This window comes from Ctenopharyngodon idella, chromosome 2 (assembly GCF_019924925.1).
Source record: "Ctenopharyngodon idella isolate HZGC_01 chromosome 2, HZGC01, whole genome shotgun sequence".
NCBI lineage: Eukaryota > Metazoa > Chordata > Actinopteri > Cypriniformes > Xenocyprididae > Ctenopharyngodon > Ctenopharyngodon idella.
In genome coordinates this window covers 37,346,459-37,366,712 of record NC_067221.1, presented here as the reverse complement: position 1 = coordinate 37,366,712, position 20,254 = coordinate 37,346,459, and the positions used below count along the sequence as shown (strand labels likewise).

At 40.2% G+C, this 20,254-nt stretch overlaps 1 protein-coding gene across 2 annotated transcripts in view; it reads left to right on the top strand.

Annotated features, from left to right (window-relative positions):
- Window positions 1-3,565: 3,565 nt before the first annotated feature.
- LOC127500694 (macrophage mannose receptor 1-like) overlaps window positions 3,566-20,254 on the top strand; it is a 32,026-nt gene continuing 15,337 nt past the window's right edge. The window contains exons 1-8 of one of the 2 annotated variants that reach the window (XM_051872050.1): window positions 3,566-3,602; window positions 3,680-4,042; window positions 4,138-4,470; window positions 5,581-5,600; window positions 14,173-14,494; window positions 14,582-14,902; window positions 15,045-15,145; window positions 15,315-17,288. In XM_051872050.1, the coding sequence (XP_051728010.1) occupies window positions 3,566-3,602; window positions 3,680-4,042; window positions 4,138-4,470; window positions 5,581-5,600; window positions 14,173-14,494; window positions 14,582-14,902; window positions 15,045-15,145; window positions 15,315-15,449 (1,632 nt within the window). In that variant the 3' untranslated portion in view covers window positions 15,450-17,288. Of the gene's footprint in view, window positions 3,603-3,679; window positions 4,043-4,137; window positions 4,471-5,580; window positions 5,601-14,172; window positions 14,495-14,581; window positions 14,903-15,044; window positions 15,146-15,314; window positions 17,289-20,254 lie in introns of those variants that run through there. The other variant, XR_007926394.1, reaches the window with a different exon arrangement.

The window sequence follows — 20,254 nt, the reverse complement described above, 5'->3', positions numbered from 1 at the left end:
TTCATTGGTTGAGTGACAAGGTGTTTCTTGTTTAGTGATTAATCCTTGTGTATTCAAGCACTCGTGTTTGCCTTGTTCCTTGTCAAGAATTGTCTCTGTTGGTGAGTTCATGTTTTCAAGCCAAGCCATGTAGCCATGCCAAGTCTTTGCTTTGTTTTATGTTTGTTTATGTTTAATGGAAATAAACTGCACTTGTGTTCATCAAGACTTGCCTCCAGTGGACTTCCTTACATACATACATACATACATACATACATACACACATATATGTTGTCACATATTATGGTAGCCTAGTTCATGCTGAATACAGTGTAATGCCACATTTCCCATTAATATGTTTAAAAACAACTGAAAAAAGCATAAATGTCAGGGCATGTCAAAACTTCTCTAGGGCCCCAAAATGCCCTCAGACCCCAGAGGTTTAATTTATACAGTGAAGACTATGCAGTGTTTTACATTTTATTACTTTATTCCATTTCTGTACCTAAAATACTAATAAACCTATATTAAACCTACCTGAAAAACCTGAAATGCACTGTTTATTATTTGTATATTGCATTTATTTTGAGCAATTGCTTGTAGTTTGCAGTTTACTTCTCTTTAATATTGTTTGAAATTAATATTAGTTTGAAATCTGAATCAAGAATTGTGAAATTTCACTTCTTTCTAAAGATTTTTTCATAACTTTGTTTATTTCTATACAAGGTTACATGGGTCAAAAACAATACAAGCAATAACTATTTTATTTATTTATTTATTTTTTCGTGGTGGTGCCTTGTGAAAAATATTAATTGAATCAAATCGAGAATCTAATTAAATTGAATTGAGATCTTTTGAATTGAGTTGAATTGGGACATCTGTATGGTTACCAAGGTCTAATGACAGAATTTTCATTTTTGGATGAACTCTCTTTGAATGCATAAAAAACAAAGGTTCCAAAAGGGGGTTTTCGCAGTGATGTCATAGAAGAACCTTTCAGTGAACAGTTCCCTAAAGAACCATTTTATTCTTGGTGTGAAACCTTTTTCCAGTGTAAAGAACCTTTTGCAGAATGGAAAGGTTCCATGGATGTTTATTGTCAGGAGTGTATTTGCATATACAAATAAATATTTAAAGAAAAATCAAATTGTAATTTGAACTCTATTTGACCAATTTTGGACCATTGCTCCCCACAATTTGTTTCAGTTCATCTTGGTTGTTCTGATAGAACAGTCCTCTTTAGGTTATGCCACAGCATTTCAATTGTCAGGACAAAATTTTGAGCCATTCTTTAGTTGATTTCTTATGTGCTTTGAGTCCTTGTCTTGTTGCATTACAGCTGTCCTGACTATTTCCTGTAAAATGTCTTGATACACTTTTGGAACTTTTGAATTGCAAAGTGTCCAGGCCCTGGGGCAGCAAAGCATGCTTTCCCATGATGCTCTGTTCCCCATGCTTCACAGTTGAGATGAAGTTTTGGAGTTGGTGTGCAGTGGGTTTTTTTTTTTTTTTTTTTTTTTTGCCAAAAAATTCAACTTTTGTCAACTGTCCAAAGAAATATGTTTTAATTAAATTATTTTTATCTATGAAGATTATTCAGTTATACACATATTTAAGAAAATAGAAGTTTTCAGCATATTTTAGACTAGTACACACTTAAAAGTAAAGGTTCTTTAGTGGCATTGATGGTTCCATGTAGAACCTTTAACACAAAAGGTTCTTTAAGATTATTAAAATGTTCTTCACATTAAGAAAAAAGTAATTCTCTTAAAAACTGTTTGCTCAAAGTTTCTTTGGATAACTCAAAATAAATCTTGTATTGCTGCGAAAACCTCTTTTCAGAAACTTTATTTTCAAGAATGTATATACTAGGGATGCACCAATACCAGAAATAAATGTTGTGATGTTATTCCCATCAAGAGGTGCATCAATTTTTGGTCAAGATCTTGTATTGATAATGCAAAAGGTGAGCACTCTGTAAAGTCTCCTCCAGCACATCCCAAAGACTTTCAATGAAATTAAGGTCTGGACTCAGAGGTGCCAATTCATGTGTAAAAATTATTCTTCATGCTCTCTGAACCATTCTTTCACAATTTTAACCCTGGTGAATCGTCATCCTAGAATGTGGATATGATGTGTCTTCAAGGTTGTTTAAGAAATGAGAAGCTACATACTCCATCTTTAAGGGTTAAAAAAAAACGTTGCCAAACATATAGCATGCTAGAAACATAATAATCACTGTAATAATGATCCATTCATAGATTCTTAAGTATTTGCCTATTAAAATCCCAACAGCAACTTTTTTTTTGGCCGGACAGTGTAACTAAAATATCCAAGTTGTCATTTAATACAACTTCACATTTCAAGTTGACTTTTTCATGAACAAACACTTAAAATTACATTAAAAAAACAGCCTACAACTGCCAAAAACAAGTTGAGTTGTTAGCCTGTATGTTTTGTGTATTTCCATATGTTTCCAATTTGCTGTTGTCTCATGTTTATCATTGTGAATTAAAATGTTTAAAATGAAATAGGAGTTGGGGTTGGTGATGGAGAATGGCTTAGTTAATTATTTTGAACAAGTACATTTGATTTCCTGAGTACATCCATGCCCAAGATCTAAAAAGTTCCTATTTTCTCTTAATGTTACACACATTTAAAAATGAACTGTGTTGCAAAACTTATTGGTTTCCCTTAAACAATAATAATAATAATAATAATAATTTAATGGCATAACATACAAATTGTTCTTTTGCATATGTTAGTATTTTGTGTTAGACTCTGTCATGATATCTTTAAGATGTTTTTTGGCAAGATGTTTTGTCCGTTGATAAGATGTGACGTGAAGAAACATCTTCAATGAAAATTAGATATTTGAATATGAAAATTACTTGCATCTTGTCATCACAAAAATTAGCAAATATTTTATGTGTTAGACCTGAATGAGACCAAAAGCCATGTTATAGTGCAGACTGAACCTCCTAATCTCATTCTGATGCTCATTCTGAAGTTTAAATATGAATAGAAGTGTAATTTGGTGTTTTCAGGTGGGTCAGACTCAGTGACTCTGGAGGTTTCTATTTTTTCAGTTCAATTCTAATATGTAGTAATCTGTGGCATACATATGTCTCAGGAAGAATCTGTGCACTTTTTCCAAATATTTGATTTAATCCAGTATGTTCCAGCAGATTAGATTTTACTAGTCTGAGAAAGTACCAGTTCCATCAAGGGTTACGCTTTTCAAAGACTTTATGGACCAGTTTTAGACTATGCAGATTTTAAAATAGTACCTTTACAAGACTTAATGTAATTTGTACATTTAAAAGTTAAAGAATAAAATGTAGAAAATGTTAAAAGAAAATAAATGAATATAATTCAAATGGTTTGGTAAGTTTAGTTAGTTTAGTCTAATATTTAGTCTAATATTCCATTAACCATATTTGGGGTGCGTTTCTTGACATGAAGTATGTAAAGTCACAATAAATTTGCAATGTAAGTTTTGCATTCCCTCCTTACAGAACTGTGACAGAAAATGTGTGTTTAGTCATCTCTTATTAGAATCCAGCAAAGATCTGTGTGAGCAGTCATGGACGGGAGTCTGTTTGTGCTGCTGCTGCTGTCAGGTTGGTGTGGTCATTTGTAATCTGTATTTATGATGATGTGTACACATATAGATGGTTTAACATGTTGATTTTAACAGGGCTCTTCTGGAGCAGTTCTGCTCTTTCTCGTCAGTACCACTATATAAATGTGAGAATGTCGTGGCCAGAGGCTCAGAGTTACTGCAGAGAGAAGTACACTGACCTGGCTACTGTAGACACCATGGATGATGTGAACAGGCTGGTAAATATAGTGGATTCTGGATACAGCGGTTCAGTGTGGATTGGACTGAAGAGAGGGACACAGACACGCTGGGCTTGGTCTAATGGAGAAAACAAATCTTCTCCGTACTCTAACTGGGCTTCAGGAGAGTCAAATGAGAATGCACCTTGTGTAATTTATCATTACGGGTTATGGTATGATATAGCATGTAGCTATGGCCTATATTTTACATGCTACAAGGGTGAGTTCCCCGTTCTTTTAAATTTATTGAGCAGTTTAACTGGGAAAGAAGAGCTATGAACTGATTTTTTTTTTTTTTTTTGCATCTCTCATTAGAAAATAATGGATACATCCTGGTACAAATCGCTAAAAATTGGTATGACGCTCAGAGCTACTGCAGACAGTATTACACAGATCTGGCCTCCATCCACAACTCTGAGGAAAATAACCAGATATCTAAGGTTGTATATTCTGGATATTACGTCTGGATTGGTATGTTCCAGGACTCTTGGGAATGGTCTGACAAATGGAGCCTCTTCTTTAGAAACTGGGCAGGTCAACCATCCCAGAGTTCAGGATCTGGTGACTGTGTCGGCATGTCAAGAATCAATTCTGGGAAATGGGCTCAATACAGCTGTGATGTGCAGTATCCTTTTATCTGCCATGGATGTGAGCAACTAACAAATTAGAGCATGTTAGACAGAACGACTATCATTTCATGTTCTGTATAGACGTCTTGTGCATTACTGTATTTAACAGTGAGTGTGTACAAGCACAACAATATGCTGATCACTATCAAAAAATTTTCATTCTAAAAACCTGACACTCAAAACAGGCAATAAATTCAAATTGACTATATATTATAGGCTAACCTATACAGAAAGCAAGCAAGGAATCTATGACTATTCCTTAAAAAAAATCTATTTTCCGAGTTGGGGATTTCATATTAATGTGTATAACCCTGAGGTCATTTTATGTCATTTTACTTATCTAGTAAAATCACCTTGATTTAAGAATTCTTAGATATTTAGACTGGAAACGAGACAAAATACTAAAAGAAAAGTATTTTTGCAGTGTAGAGTTTCCTTGGTTACCTCTGTAAACAAAGCAGCACCAGCGCTGCACTTATATAAACACTACTTTAATAGGCATCATAAGGAGGTAAGATTAAAAGAAAATGTCATCTAAACTTTTATGAAGTAGGTCAGTTCCTTCAGAAATGCATTCATATAAGCACCCACTCCAATTTAATGTGTAGAATTGTCTTCCAATATTCTGAGCATCGCAACAGTGAGCTTGCTCTGCCCGGTACAGTATTTTCTCTGCTCTTCTCTTTGCATCCGTCTTCAGCGTGTCCCATCTCTGGCCTCTGTTAACGTCCACACAAATTACATTTTGGGAAATGATTGCAATGCATTTTGTGTGCAAGTCCGGGACAAAAAACGGAACTGGCTGGTTCTGATAGTTCGATAGACCGGTGCATCTCTACTACTGGCAACCCTTCGCCTGAAGTTCTAATGAGGAGAACACGCTCCCATGTTAGGGAAAGAAGAGAAGAGAGTGGAAAAATTCTGGATTTTTTTTAATAAAGTAGTTTGAACCATACATACGTTTTCACTGCGTTACTGTATACACACCAGCCGCTGCTGACTTTTCATGAGAGACCACGTATAGAATCAAAGGAAGTAATTGACAACATTTTCGAAAAGTGGCCGATCATTTGTAGCATTCCTAGAAACTATACAAAAAGGTTTTTAGTATCCATGTTTGACCACAAAGCATATAAACTGCCCTACATAGTAGCCTACCATAAACAGTCTGTTTTCAATAAAGGAACACCCTATAAGTGCCCCGCCCTCACAGAAATGTCCTTACTCACAAATGGGGAAGTTGTAGCCTAATGGTTAGAAAGTCAGACTTGTAACCCGAAGGTCATGGGTTTGATTCTCAATAACAGCAGGAAAATGTAGGCACCTAAACCCCAATCTGGCTTCCCGGGTGCTGCAGCAAATGGCTGCCAAGATGATGTATTTTTGAAGGCCAAAACCTGAAACTCAGTCAGCATTTTAGCACTTCCAGTTCCATTCTCCCTATTGACTGCCCTGCTATAGGAGCATTAGAGGCTGCTATAGCTGCGACGTAGACCTTAAGGGTTGAGGGAGTATGGCCTCTATCCATTAAGTCTTGAAGGAAGGACAATATCTGTGATATGTCACAAGTCAAAGGATCCACGCTGCGGGCTGTGCACCAGGCAGCAAAGATGGACCATTTCAGGGAGTAGAGACGTCTTGTTGACGGAGCTCTAGCTTGTGAGATGGTGTTTAAGACATTCTCGGGGAGGCTTGCAGGCTCCCATTGAGAAACCACACGTGAAGATCCCACAGCTCGGGTCTGGGGTGCCATATCATTCCTCTCGCTTGAGAGAGGGGGTCTTGCCTCAAAGGAATCGGCCATGGTTTCTTGGGCGATAACTGAGACAGGTCCGAGAACCATGGCTGGGTCTTCCACAGAGGAGCCACCAGGAGGACCTTGTGAGCTGCCTCTCTGATTCGTTTGACAACCAGGGGAATCAGAGCGATCGGGGAAAGGCATACAGGAGGAGGCTGGGCCAGTCGTAGGCCAGCGCATCCCTGGATTTTGAGAAATATATTGGGCAATGATAATTGTCTTCTGAGGCGAAGAGGTCGACCTCTGCCCTCCCGAAAACATCCCAAATTTTCTGAACTGTGTGGGGGTGGAGCGACCATTCCTCTGAGGGAAGGTTGTTCCGGGAAAACATGTCCGCCCCTGTGTTCAGTACACCCTGTACATGCGCTGCTCTCAGTGAGAGCAAGTTGCGTTGGGCCCACTCTAGGATGGTTTTCGCTAGAGTGAAGAGGGGCTTTGAAGAGAGTCCGTCCTGGTGATTTATGAAGGACACCACCGTCATGTTGTCTGCTCTGACCAAGACATGGTTTCCCACCGGGAGAGGAAGGAAGGCTTGGAGAGCTTGATATACAGCCATCATTATCAGACGGTTGATATGAAGCTCGCTTTCCGGGCTGTTCCAAGTGCAGAAGGCCGCACAGAGCTCCTAAACCCATCTTGGAGGCATCTAGAACCAGCAGGTGGTCTTCCAAGGGGCCAGGGCTGCGATGCATGTCTGGTTCACCTTAAACAAGCAGCGACCATGTCGCCAGGCTTGGGACGGGACTCGTGGCTTCAGCCAGAACTGCAGCGGGCGCATGTGAAGCAGGCCCAGCTATAGAGCTGGGGATGTTGTGCTCATTAGACCTAGCATCTTCTGAAACGCTCTGAGCGGCCGAGAAGCCCCGGGCGTAAAGGTTTCTGTGAGCTGCTGAATGGCCACTGATCGTTCTGGTGAGACCGCGGCCCTCATGCGGGTCGAGTCTAAAATTATCCCCAGGAACGAGACACGTTGGCTGGGAGATAATGAGCTCTTGGGAAAATTGACTCTGAGCCCCAAGCACTCTAAGTGGTTGAGGATGATGGATCTGTGCGATATAAGCTCCGCTTCCGACTGGGCCAGAACAAGCCAGTCGTCGAGGTAGTTCAGCATGCGCTTACCCATCTGTCTCAGAGGGGAGAGAGCCGCATCCATGCACTTTGTAAAGGTGTGGGGAGCTAGGGACAGCCCGAATGGAAGGACCATGTATTGATATGCCACCCCTTTGAAGGTGAATCTCAAGAATTGCCTCTGATGGGGAGCTATCTGGATGTGAAAATAAGCATCTTTCAGATCCAGGGTTAAGAACCAGTCTCCCGGGCGGATTTGCGGGAAGATCTGCTTCAAATTGATCATTCTGAATGAGCGCTTTATCAGGGCCCTGTTCAGATGTCTGAGATCAAGGATGGGTCTGAGACCGCCATCCTTTTTGGGAACTAGGAAGTACCTGCTGTAGAAGCCTGACTCGCTCAGTGCTGGGGGAACCACTTCTATGGCTCCTTTTGCCAGCGTGGTGTTCACCTCGGAACACAGGACGTACATGTCCTTGCTTTCCACAGAGGTCTGGGCCACGCCGTTGAATAACGGGGCCCGTTGAGCTAATTATAGTACATAACCTCGTTTTATTATGTTCAGCAACCAAGTTGACACTCTGGGGATGGCCTGCCAGGCCTTGGCCCACGTGGCAAGGGGCTGGATAGGTTCTGGCACTAAGTCGCTGTGAGGGACTGTGGTGCACACATGGGGTGGAAGAGGAAATTTGCTTTCTTTTTGAGTATGTTTGTTTTTTATTGCTTTCGTAATAACAGCAGTGCAGCTCGAAGCAGCAGAGCTGGAGCGCTTTGGCAGGAAGTGTCGCATAGCCTGGGATGACTTTTGTGCAGCTGTGAAGTGCTCAGCAAAACCATCAACAGCGGGACCAAAGAGACCAGTGGGGAGGACAGTCAAGTCGAGGAAGACGGCTTTGTCCACGTCCTTGATCTCGGTCAGCGTTAACCACAGGTGGCGCTCCAGCACCACTAGTCTGGCCATCAAACACCCAATAGCCTGAGCCGTGGTCTTGGTGGGGTGCAGGGCCAGGTCCGTGGCGCTGCGTAGCTCTTTGAAGGTGGCTGAGTCGTGACCAGCCTCATCCAGGGCCCGCATAAGCTTAGCCTGGTACACCTGGAGTACAGCCATGGTGTAGAGTGCAAAAGCTGCCTGGCCAGCCGATGAGTATGCCCATCCAGCAAGGTACGACGTAGTGTGGCAGGGCTTGGATGGGTGGGCGACCTTCATTTTCAATCCAATGGCGGTGGGCGGGCACAGTTGTGCGGCCACAGCTTCGTCCAAAGGAGGCAGCTTCTCATGACCTTTCTGCTCGGTGCCGTCAATGGAAGTGAGAGCGTGAGAGGCAGGAGGATGTAGGCGGGCTGAGTATGGGGCGCTCATCATGGACCTCAGGGAAGAAGAGCGCTGCCCACTGAGGGGGCGCGTGATGGCGTCCAGGCAGGAACCACTCGTCTAAGTGGCTGCATGTCGGTTTGTGAGGCGCAGACCACTCCGGACCGAGCTGCTCGACGGCCTTTGACAGCACTCGGGTGAGTTCAGAGTCAATGGACGTCCTGCCGTCGATTGGCTCCAAAGAGGGGGCGGGGTCATGAAGCGAGCCTGACCACTCCTCGGCATCCAAGGCCGCTATGGACATGCTGTCATTCAGCAGCTCTTCATCAGATCCCCCGAACAAGACCAGGTCGCTCGCAATGGCAGAGGGGCGCTGGTCAGGGTGGGAGAAATGGACGGGTGAAACCTCTCTTTGTGGAGAGAGTGAGGTACGCAGGACTTGAGCCAGAGTAAGCTCACTCTCATCCGAGCGCTGGGATCCTTTGCCCCGCTGTTTTTTCCTCACAGGTCCCTGGGAGGAAGAAAACAGGAGGGCGCGAGTATATTAATATTCAATATTACAGTCACTTCTCAACATTACAGTCACTGCCCTTGCCATCCAGAATAAAAGAGAACATCCCAATCGAGTAAAGGGATTTGTGGAAACTGTGGTTCCTAATTATTGTGATCCAACATTTGCCTCGCATTTCAGGATGAAAAGACAAACATTTCAGATGAGGGATAATCCACTTCTTATCTCCAAGACTGTGTTATGATCTATATGACCTTATTATTTTTATTGTGAGTATTAGGCTTATCATTATTTATGATCACTATTGTTGTGCTATGGTATTGTAATATTTACCATTATATAATCAGAGGAGAATAGAAAAGTTTATGAAAGTGTCACTCCAAAATACAATAGCAAAATATATAAATATGTATAGCCTACTTTTATGTTACATTCATACCCATTGTGCGAACTGTCTCTTTAATACCGCGTGGTTTATACATGTTGATTGGGCTGACATTTTTGACACACCCACCAAACAAGAGAAAACGTATCTCAAACCCCGTTGCACACCGTTCAACCCGGAAATCATAGCAAAACGTTGCGCACCGGTTTGAGCTAGTGATGGGAGAAACGAAGCTTTTCAAAGTTTTGAATCAACTGAACCAATTGCTACACAAAATGATTCATTGTTTCAAAGCGTTCGAAACACCACACGCTGGTGACCCCTGCTGGTAAAAACAGTGTAAATGCAACAAAAACTCATGTCAAACATGCATAAAACAGCTTTTACAAATCCATTGCAAACGTTTTATTGAAAGTATAATCTATCAAATGCAATTAACTAATCATAAATATTAAGTGTCTGTATAATATGTATTCTTTTATCAATTTTCAGGGCTTGTTTTGTTTATTCTATGGATGGGTCAGCTAAACAGAGACTATTAACTACTATTATTCCTTTTAATTATACAAATACCTCATTAAAAACTCAAATGTGTAAAACTCATCAGAGATCAGGTAATAGATACTTTTAGACACTTAATACTCAGGCAATAGACAGACACTTGTTCAATGATTCGCCGCTGGGGGGCGATCTCAGTGAATCCGCATTATTCATGGGTTCACAGAGATCGCCCCCAGTGGTGAACCACTGAAATTTTGAAACGTTTCGAAACAGTTCTGATTTAACGAAGCCTCGTTTACTGAAATCACATGACTTTGGCAATTTGAAACACGCTCCAAACCAATGATTCGAAACAAAAGATTTGTAAACGTTTCGAAGCTTCATGAACCAGTGTTTCAAAATTATCCATCACTAGTTTGAGCTTGAACATGCCCCAGCCTTCACTAATGGCAAGTTCGATAACGAATTGTGAGTGGATGGTAATTTTGTTCTACGACGAATTTGATTGGGCTGTTCTCGCGTGACACAACAACAACAACAACAACAACAACAACAACACCACCACCACTACTACTACTCCTCATTCTATCAGTCATATCGAAATTTTAGGAAAGATGAAATACGGGACAAAACATGATTTTTTTTTTTCTTAATAAGTCGGGACACTAAAAAATACGATGTCATTTCTTTTCATATCTGTCATATTATTTCAAGTTCCTCTATTGTCCAAATCTCAGAGTATTGCCATAAAAAGTTATGACTTCTGTGTATCATGACTTAAATTGATACTGGTCTGGGCTTCACTAACATATCTCTGTGCTGTCCAGTGAGTCGCGCAGCGTTGCCACACAGATTTTGATAGGTGGTCAGCAATAATAAAACAGGGAGAGTGCCAAAAGTGTTGGCTATTAGGTAGTTGTGAGTGCAGGTGCGAAGTAAATTGTTATTTTTGAGATAAACTAGTATAATGATAATATTTCTGAACGCGTAAGTTGCCAAATTTATGGACACACAGAAGAAAGCCTTGTCTAGGCTCTGCCTCGGTATGGTTTGTGTCAAGACATTCGTTAGTCTGGCTGTTTGATGAGAAAAAGATTAAATGTAGTTGCAATAAACGCGTTAAATCCATCGTGGCGAAGGACTATTATTCTGCTGCGCTGAACTGCGGAAGAACTGATGATGGCACCGTTAAATGTTTGGTTGACCAATCAGCGGAAAGGGGTGTTTCATTCCCGCCCACATGTAGAGATCAAATATTCAAGTTGTTTATTCTGTTTAGCTTGACACTCCGGGGATGGCCTGCCAGGCCTCGGCCCGCATGGCAAGGGGCTGGATTAAGGCGGTTGACAGGCCGCTGAGTTGGGGTCTGTGAACCGTGGTGGGTGGAAGAGGAAATTTGCTCTCCAGGAAATTTGCTCTCTGAGTATGTTAGTATTTTATTGTATTTGCTATAACAGCAACAGGCTGCATGAGCACGTGAACATCTTTGGGCCCAATGTTTGCAACAAACACATTGCTTCCAACAACCAGAACTGAATGAGGTGGCAGGAAGCATAACAGAAGCAGTTTTCAGTGAAAACGGTCTGACCGCAGCGATGCAGGACTTGCGTTTTCCTGGTGAGAGCATCCATCTTCAGTGGAGGCGGCTTGTGGGGCGGGCCCAGTGACGCACTCAGAAATTCAGCATTTTACCACATGCATCAGTGAATAATGCTATTTTGGAAGAAATATATTCCATTAGTCTCACCTGATAGTTATAGGGGAACTAGTCATGTCATAGAGCTGTCAGTGCTGCATTCAGCTGATCACTGACAGTGTGGTACTCGCCCTGAAGCGCATGCAGCACCTGAAAATTCCCTGCTGCAGAAAAAGTGAGACATGCGGGTGTAGACCAGGAACATCTCGCTTAGTCCTGTTCACTTGGCCCTGTAACCTTTGTTTTTCATCTCAGTTGAGTGAACTGTCCAGGGAAGGAGCCGCTTTCTGGAAAAAGCACTCCGTGAACGCAGCGAGGCAAGAGAGCGCGTGTCCTCAATGAACGTGACTTGCGGGGGCGGAGCCGGCAAGTGACAAGCATAGAGGTTTGCACTTTAGAGAAATAAGCTCTTTGAGAGTGAATATATTCCATGAGTCCTGCCTGAGTCAGGGAAGAGCATCATGTCATATTTTGGGTGAGCGCTGTCAGCATTGAGCTTGCACTCGTACTCTAACTCAATGAACGCAGCTTGTGGGGGCGGAGTCGGCAAGCGACACGCTCAGAGGCTCGGCATCTTACAACAGACGCTGGAGAAATATGCTCTTTCAGTAAATATATTCCATTAGCCTCACCCGAGTCAGGGGACAGCATCATGTCATATTCAGCTGGGCTCTGTCAGCATTGAGCTCGCTCCCTCAGTGAGAGCGCTCATCCTTAATGAACAAGGCTTGCGGGGGCAGAGCCGGCAAGCGACACGCTGAGAGGCTCGGCATTTTACAACAAACACCAGAGATAAGATCTTTCAGAGTGAATATATTCCATGAGTCTTGCCTATGTCAGGGGAGAGCGTCATGTCATATTCAGCTGAGCGCTGTCAGCATTGAGCTCGCACTCGCGCACTCGCAGTGAGAGCGCTCGTCCTCAATGAACGCGGCATGCGGATGCGGAGCCGGCAAGCGACGCGCTCAGAGACTCGGCATTTTGAAACAAACACCAGCTGGAATATGCTCTCTTAGAAAATAAGCTCTGTATGCCCATCTGATGGAAGACGCCGGCTCGTGAGCGGCGCACTGATCAGGCTGCTTGAGAGCGGCGATGATCTAGAGCAGAGCAGGCGCTGAGACGCTTGGTCCGCTGCCACAGTTGTGGCGCAACATTTGAAACAACGCCACTGAAATTGCTCTTTTAGATACTCGCCAGATGGCGGCAGGGCAAGTGCTGATCGGCTGCTTGCAGGTGACGCAGCAGCTCGCAAGCAGCGCGAGCGAGCTGGCTGTGTGAGCACTGAAGCAGGCAGGCGAGGATCAACCAATTCCGCTGCGAGGCATGTCAACTGCGAGAAGGCATTCAGTTTTCTTGGTAACAGCCAAGGCTCGCCATATAGGCTCACGCAGCTCCGTCGCGCCGTCATTGGTTCAAAAAAGTTTTCCAGTTTGAACCAATGGCCGTGCAGTTACACTGCGTTATTGAAAAAGGCTTCAGTAATCGAAGAAAAAAAGGAGTTTTTCCCCATATGCAGTATGAGTGAATATCGAAAGGGAATGAAAAATCAAGCCGAATTCTTGTTTTTCGTTTTGTTTGGAAAAAAATGAAAAACGAAAAAGGTGCTTTTTTTCATTTTCCGATTTCTATATTAAATCAAAAAACGAATGACCAAAAGATACATGGACCATAATCACATTCTTGCAAACTATTATATCTCAAACTTTCAGGGAAAATGTTTTTAAACAAAGATTGAAAGAGTTGTTGTAAGCTTAGTGACGGTGACGTTGAAGTGATGAGACCGTAGAGTAGTTTGTTTATAGCCTACGTTTAGCTTTACTGCAGATTGTATTTGTTTCAAAATTCATAAAAGTTGTGTTCATTTGTGAAGATTATCATGATTAACAAATGTCTAAGAATCATAAGCTTCTGTTAGTCACAGACCTTATTTTGTGGAATAATCCAAAAGCCAGTGGAAAAATCATATTGGGTTTTTGTCGAGTGAACCAGGGTGATGCTAACTTCCGGGCTGGCTTACAAACGCCACACAATTTCAAAATTAAAAATGTAATAATAAGTATTAACTGTCCAAAATTTAATTCCAAAGTACCTATACAGCATTAGTGTAGCCACAACAGTAAAGTTTTGTGTTAGATCACGGGTGCAGTTCACAGGGAATGTTTGTATTGATAAAAGCAACACAATCTCATCGCAATTCGTCACTATTTTAAGTTTTGAAGGTTTGTTGTCTAATTTGTATGAATTTGTACAAACTCATTCATACATTTTCAGACTATCTGCTTACTCAGTCTATTACAAATTTAATTGTAAAGTTTCAGCTTATAAATTGCTCACAAAAATGTTATGTGTTTTAGGGCAACATGCTTTTTAATCATGATTGTATCTTCAACTATTATCTATTATCTTTATAATCCTGTCATTTCCCTCCTAAAGGGCGCAAGTACCAGTACCAGTTTATAAATGAAAGCAGGACATGGCAAGATGCTCAGAGTTACTGCAGAGCGAGATTCACTGATCTGGCCACTGCTGATAACATGAGCGACACAAGTTTGCTGGTAAATACAGTGGATCCTGGATACAGTGGTTCAGTATGGATAGGTCTCCACAATGGAACAAAGTATCGCTGGGTCTGGTCTATGGGCACACTGTCCCAGTACAGTATCTGGAATTCAGGAGAACCAAATGGTGATGGGGAGTGTGTGAGGAGTTTTAATGGAAGCTGGTATGATGAGAGCTGCAGCACCGCTCTCCCATTTGTGTGTTTCAATGGTGAGTTCTCAAATCTGGTTCATTTTCCCCCCACACTTTAGCTGATCCTCGACTAAGGGCTGGTTTTTATCTGGTGTTTCTGAACAGACAGCTCTGGTTTTATCATCACTGAGACTGCTATGACATGGAGAGATGCTCAGAGTTACTGCAGACAACACCACACTGACTTGGCGAGTATCAGCAGCGCAGAGCAGCAGAATCTGATCAGTAATCAAGCATCGCTCTGGATTGGTCTTTTCATGGACTCTTGGCAGTGGTCTGATAGGGGGAGTCTCAGTTTCAGATACTGGACACAAGGTCATCCATCCCAGAGTTCAGGATCTGACTGTGTCAGCATGTCAAGAAACAATTCTGGGAAATGGGCTCATGAAAGCTGTGATCTAAAGCGTCCTTTTATCTGCCATGGAGGTGAGTTTCCACAGTTAACAGAATCAAATGATACAAATGAGATTTGTAGATCATTCTTGAAACAGACATTACAAACTACTGTAATATGTTTTCATTTATTGATATATCTTCTGTGTTGACGACGAATTCCTAATTTCTCTAGATGACAAGTTAATTAAAAAGCAGATCGTCAAACTGAAATTGTCCTGTAATGGAAAATGCACATTGAATGATCCTTCCATACAGACTGCCATCCTGAATGAGGTTTGTCTCTGCTGTAAAAACTGTTCAGTTTCAAATTTTCAAATTTTGAATGCATAATAGCACCATGACATCCTATAGCAGTGTGCTCTTGAGGTCTGAACATATATATATATATATATATATATATATTGTTTGTTTTTTTTGTTTTGTTTTTTCTGGTCTTCTCTAGATAAGTGAAAAGCTGAAGAGCATGGGGCTGGAAAGTGGCAGCAAAATAAGCTGGAGAAAAGAGAAAGGTGGAGAGGTGTTTCATCAGGAGATCAACCGTACTGCGAGTTCCAATAATAAATGTAATACAAAGTAATCTTTTATTTACACCTTTATATCAAAATTCAATATAGATTCGAAGAATATAGAGGGGTTTTTATTTTTAATAACAGTAGATTGCTTTAAGGAATTGTGAAGTAGTTGTAGTAGAATTATCAGTTATTTAAAGTGCCCCGATTATGCTATTTTTAAAGGTTCCTAATTTTGTTTTGGAGGTCTCATAATATACATTGCACATCACCACATTTTTCAATGGTTCTCAAACGACTCTTCTGATGATTCAGTCTCTCTAAATCCCACCTTTCCGCAAGCCTACTCTGCTCTGAAAGGCCAGATGGCCCAGTCTGTTACGATTGGTCTACTGCTTACAGCGCGTCGGAAACGAAACGCTCATTACCATAACTGAACTTCAGCTCCGGAGGTTTCCTCAGTCCTCAGCGATTGTACACACTGTAAAGACAGTAACGATGGTGTCGATTTTACCATATCAATTCGAGCGTGAATCCGACGATGAAACATTGGAAGAAATAGTTAATCGAACCTTCATCGCAAGGACGACTTGAGCAGGACATTTCTCAGTGAAACGCTTCTCAGTTTGACGTACATTATGAGATTTTGCCACTGTAATTCCTCACCATCTGTATTAACAAGTGTATGTCCATCAACAAACTGATGTGTATATTTTATTAATTTATTGCAGTGTACATGCGGGAACTGTATCATTAACTGTATCAATAAACAATAACAGCGTATATACTTTAACCAAGCACTAACGTGAATGACTGATGTAACATCAAAATTTGCTCCATTCTTTATCATTACTCAAAGTAGAAAGAACAACAGACATTCTGCATTAATGGACACAATTCAAAGCGAATTCAAAATTCAAAGCGAATCCCGTGTTGAACTCCACAACAAACACAGGAACACAACAAAAGATTGGGATTGTAGTTGTACTGCTGTGGTATCATTGGGGAAAAAAATTATTTTTAACCACTGATTCTTCGCAGCCTCATCATTCGAAAGTGAAAATAAAACAAATTTATTTTCACAGCGTAGGACACAGTGTCTTCTCGACATGATGTTAACCACACGAAGAAGCCACAGTGTTTGAGGGCGGACAACGCAGAACATAGGCGAGCATTATGTAAATGTGTTACCTAGTGACATATAGCCGTAATGCAGTGGGAATTTGAATTCCCGACAATTTGTTTAGGCAGTTCAGAATCGATTCTTTCTTTTGAGAGACAATAACTTTATTTTAGTGCAATTTCGGCTTCACAAATTTGCAGACTGTTTACATTCTCAGACAGCTACATTACACATTGCATGAAAGGTAATATTCGAAAAGGCATAATAGGGGCACTTTAAACACCATGAAGTGTCAGTTTATATAATGTATACAGTAAATGGTATAGTTTTGAAAGGTGCATTTTAAAAATATAGAGAATTTTATATAGATTCTAGAGATAAGGGATGAAAGTATGATGATATCTTTCTTGTAATGAATCTGAAGGAAATTTGATTAGCAGAAATCACCCTGTGCATATTATTTCCATTTTTACGTGATGTCTATGTTTCATAATTTGAAATTATATATATATATATATATTTTTTTTTTTTTGTGCTTTTCTTTTGAAATTGATGACAGATTTAAGTAACTTTAATAAGCTTTATGTTGTAAAAAATAGAATTCATCAGCACTGGATGAGTAAATGAATCTCTTTCTCTCTGCATTCTGAAATAACAGAGATATGCTATATGTGTTCAAAATAAAACTAAAGATTGGGAATTCGACTTTTATGAATTTATTAGCATTGGAGTAGTTACTCTTTAATGAAAATGACTCTCTCTCTCTCTCTCTCTCTCTCTCTGTCTCTGCATTCTTAAATAATAATAACAACATAAATGATAGATAATATGAAGATTTATTCACATGTTCATGTCTTGCATTTGATACAACTGTGAAAGTGACTTTAATATGCACATACACTCTGTTTTATGTTTTTTGTTGTTGCTGTTGTAGTCATTTTTACTATTATTATTCTTAGCCCATCTATAATATATTTTCAGTTATCTTTATTCTAAGTTTTGAAATCGGATTTACCCAGGTAGTGGGTCAGGTTGTATCAACAGCACTCTAGTTAGGTGTTATTCATCCTTTCACCACCAGATGGCCACAAATTACACCAGTTTGTGAAGAGCAGAGTACGTTAATGAACCATTTTAGAGCATCATGTTACTCCCAAACACTGGACATTTTGAATGTCTCCCTAATTAGAACACACCTGATTCAATCCACAAGTTTGTTAACATGAATGGCCATATTGTATAATATATTAACATTAATAATATAATGACCATATTGTATAATATATGTACAATATATTATAATATATAATATAATAAAATATTATACACTATTTATTGAAATTGATTGTGACATTTTTTTTCATGAATGTTGTTCTTTGTCAATAGCTATATTAATAGTAATAAAATAATAGGTGTAATAATTGTGTGTTACAGGTTTTATTTATTAATTCTGTAGTTTTAAATGCAAAAACATTCTTGTGATAATAACTAATAATTAAATCTTTTTTGTGAAATCACCATTACAAGTATACCAATGATTTAAAAAAAAAAAGTTCTATATAAAAATGGACTCTTCTTTTGATATTCTATTCTATTCTATTCTATTCTATCTAGCTGTTTCTGGTTTTCTTTTCCTGTGGTTTAGTTCCTGTTTGCCTTTGTTTTCTTGCGACTATGACGAGAAAAAAAAAACCGATATGCGTGAGGATTCTGTCCTTTTTAGGGTCTCATCTTCCTGTTTTTGGTTCGTTTACATGTCTTTGGTCCGTGTTGCGTTCATATATCATTCGAACTGCACCAGAGTTCGTTTGGAAGCGGACCGAGACCCATCTTTTCAGCGGTCCAGTTTGGTGCGCACCAGGGTTCGGATGGCAGCGTTCACACATGTTCAAATGAACCACACTAACAGAGCAATCGCACCAGGGTTCGTTTTAATCAAACCAAACATGACAAGTGTGAACGCACCCTAAGTTACTCTTGTTTGTCACTATAGTAACTCATTACCCACACTTGTTCCTTGTTAGCCTCTTGTTTGCCTATGGGCCTGTTTACACCTGGTCACTTCATGCGTTTTCTCTGATTGGATAGCTATCTGATTTATAAAAATGATTGCATTTACACTTGGCCAAATAAATGTGTCTCCGCAAAACAGATATAAATCCGATCTTCAATTCCTGCGCTATATGCAGATTTAATGGAGTTCATGTCATCGAAAGCAACAAATATGAGCTGCAATTTATTGATAATCAGCTAATTTCAAAATCAAAGACCGCAATGGTAGAGAGCGTGGCCACAGCACTGCTAAGATCATTTAGTCTAATTACTTTTAATGAAGATGATTGTGTTTTGAGCGTCTGCGACTTACTTTCAGTTTGATTTGCGGTAGTTTGCGGGTTGTCTTGCTGAATAGATACTCGGCTACTCATCTGTGGCGATGCGTGCTGCAGTAGCACTGTCATATCTGACTATAACATGTTATTTAGCCTATAACATGCTCTCACACATTTATTTTTTAGTATTTTTGGGAGGAGTTAAATTTACATATGTGTTTTCAACAACCAGATGCATTTAGACCTGTTCAGTTTTGACTGGAATGCGTCCCAGACCACCTCCTGAAGTGGTTTGAGTGATCAGATTTATATCCATCTCGAATGCGTTTCCGAGGGCATTTAGATCTGGTCTTTTCCGATCAGAGAAAACGCATGAAGTGACCAGGTGTAAACAGGCCCTATATGTATATATACCCATGTTTCAGGGGCTGGTTACATGACACCGTTTTCAACTAAAAACAAAACTTTTTATGCGTTTTGGCTGTTCATTTATACGGCAATGGCGTTTTGGGGGCCTGAAAACACAAATGTTTGAAAACGGGTTTCAAAGTGCACATGTTTGAAAACAATACTGTTATCGTCCCTGTGTACACTACAAAAATGTGAATTTGTGAAAATGGTGACATCATGCATAGAAATAGTGTTCTGTGCTCATCTGTGCAGCCAATGACAGAACAGTTACTGTAGCATGCTTTGCTCAAACTTTTCCCATGCCCTTAGAACTGGTACATCGTTTTCACTTGCAAATTTGCGATTATAGCACTTAAACATGGAAAAAGTCAGATTTTCATTATATGTCTCCTTTAATATCAGTAAACACACTCTCTGAAACAGAAAATTGATGTCTTTGATAACCTCTTTTTAAAAATGCCGCAGCACACATAAACATAATGATAAACAGCAGAGAGGATCTGTGTGAGCAGTCATGGATGGGAGTCTGTTTGTGCTGCTGCTGCTGTCAGGTTGGTGTGGTCATTTGTAATATGTATTTATGATGTAGGCCTACATATGGATTAAGATGTTGATTTTCTCTTCTGGAAAGCCCTGTTAACAAGTTCTGCTCTTTCTCGTCATTGCCACTATATAAATGCAAGAATGTCGTGGCTAGAGGCTCAGAGTTACTGAGATTTTAAATGTAATAATTTTTGTAAAATATATATTGATAGGAATTATGGGAATATATAATTTTGTGAGGATATATGTGAATACGGCTTTTGAGATATACTGTATGTGTATGAACTTATTTCATATCTAAAATATTATGATATCACTGGCATAATAAATTCGACTGGAATCATAATGTGTATATTATTCCCATTATCAGATGATACCAACATTTGTAATGTAAAAAAATAAATAAATAAATACAGTGCTCTTTACATTTAAAATGATTCATGTAATATTGTAACTTAAAAAGAGG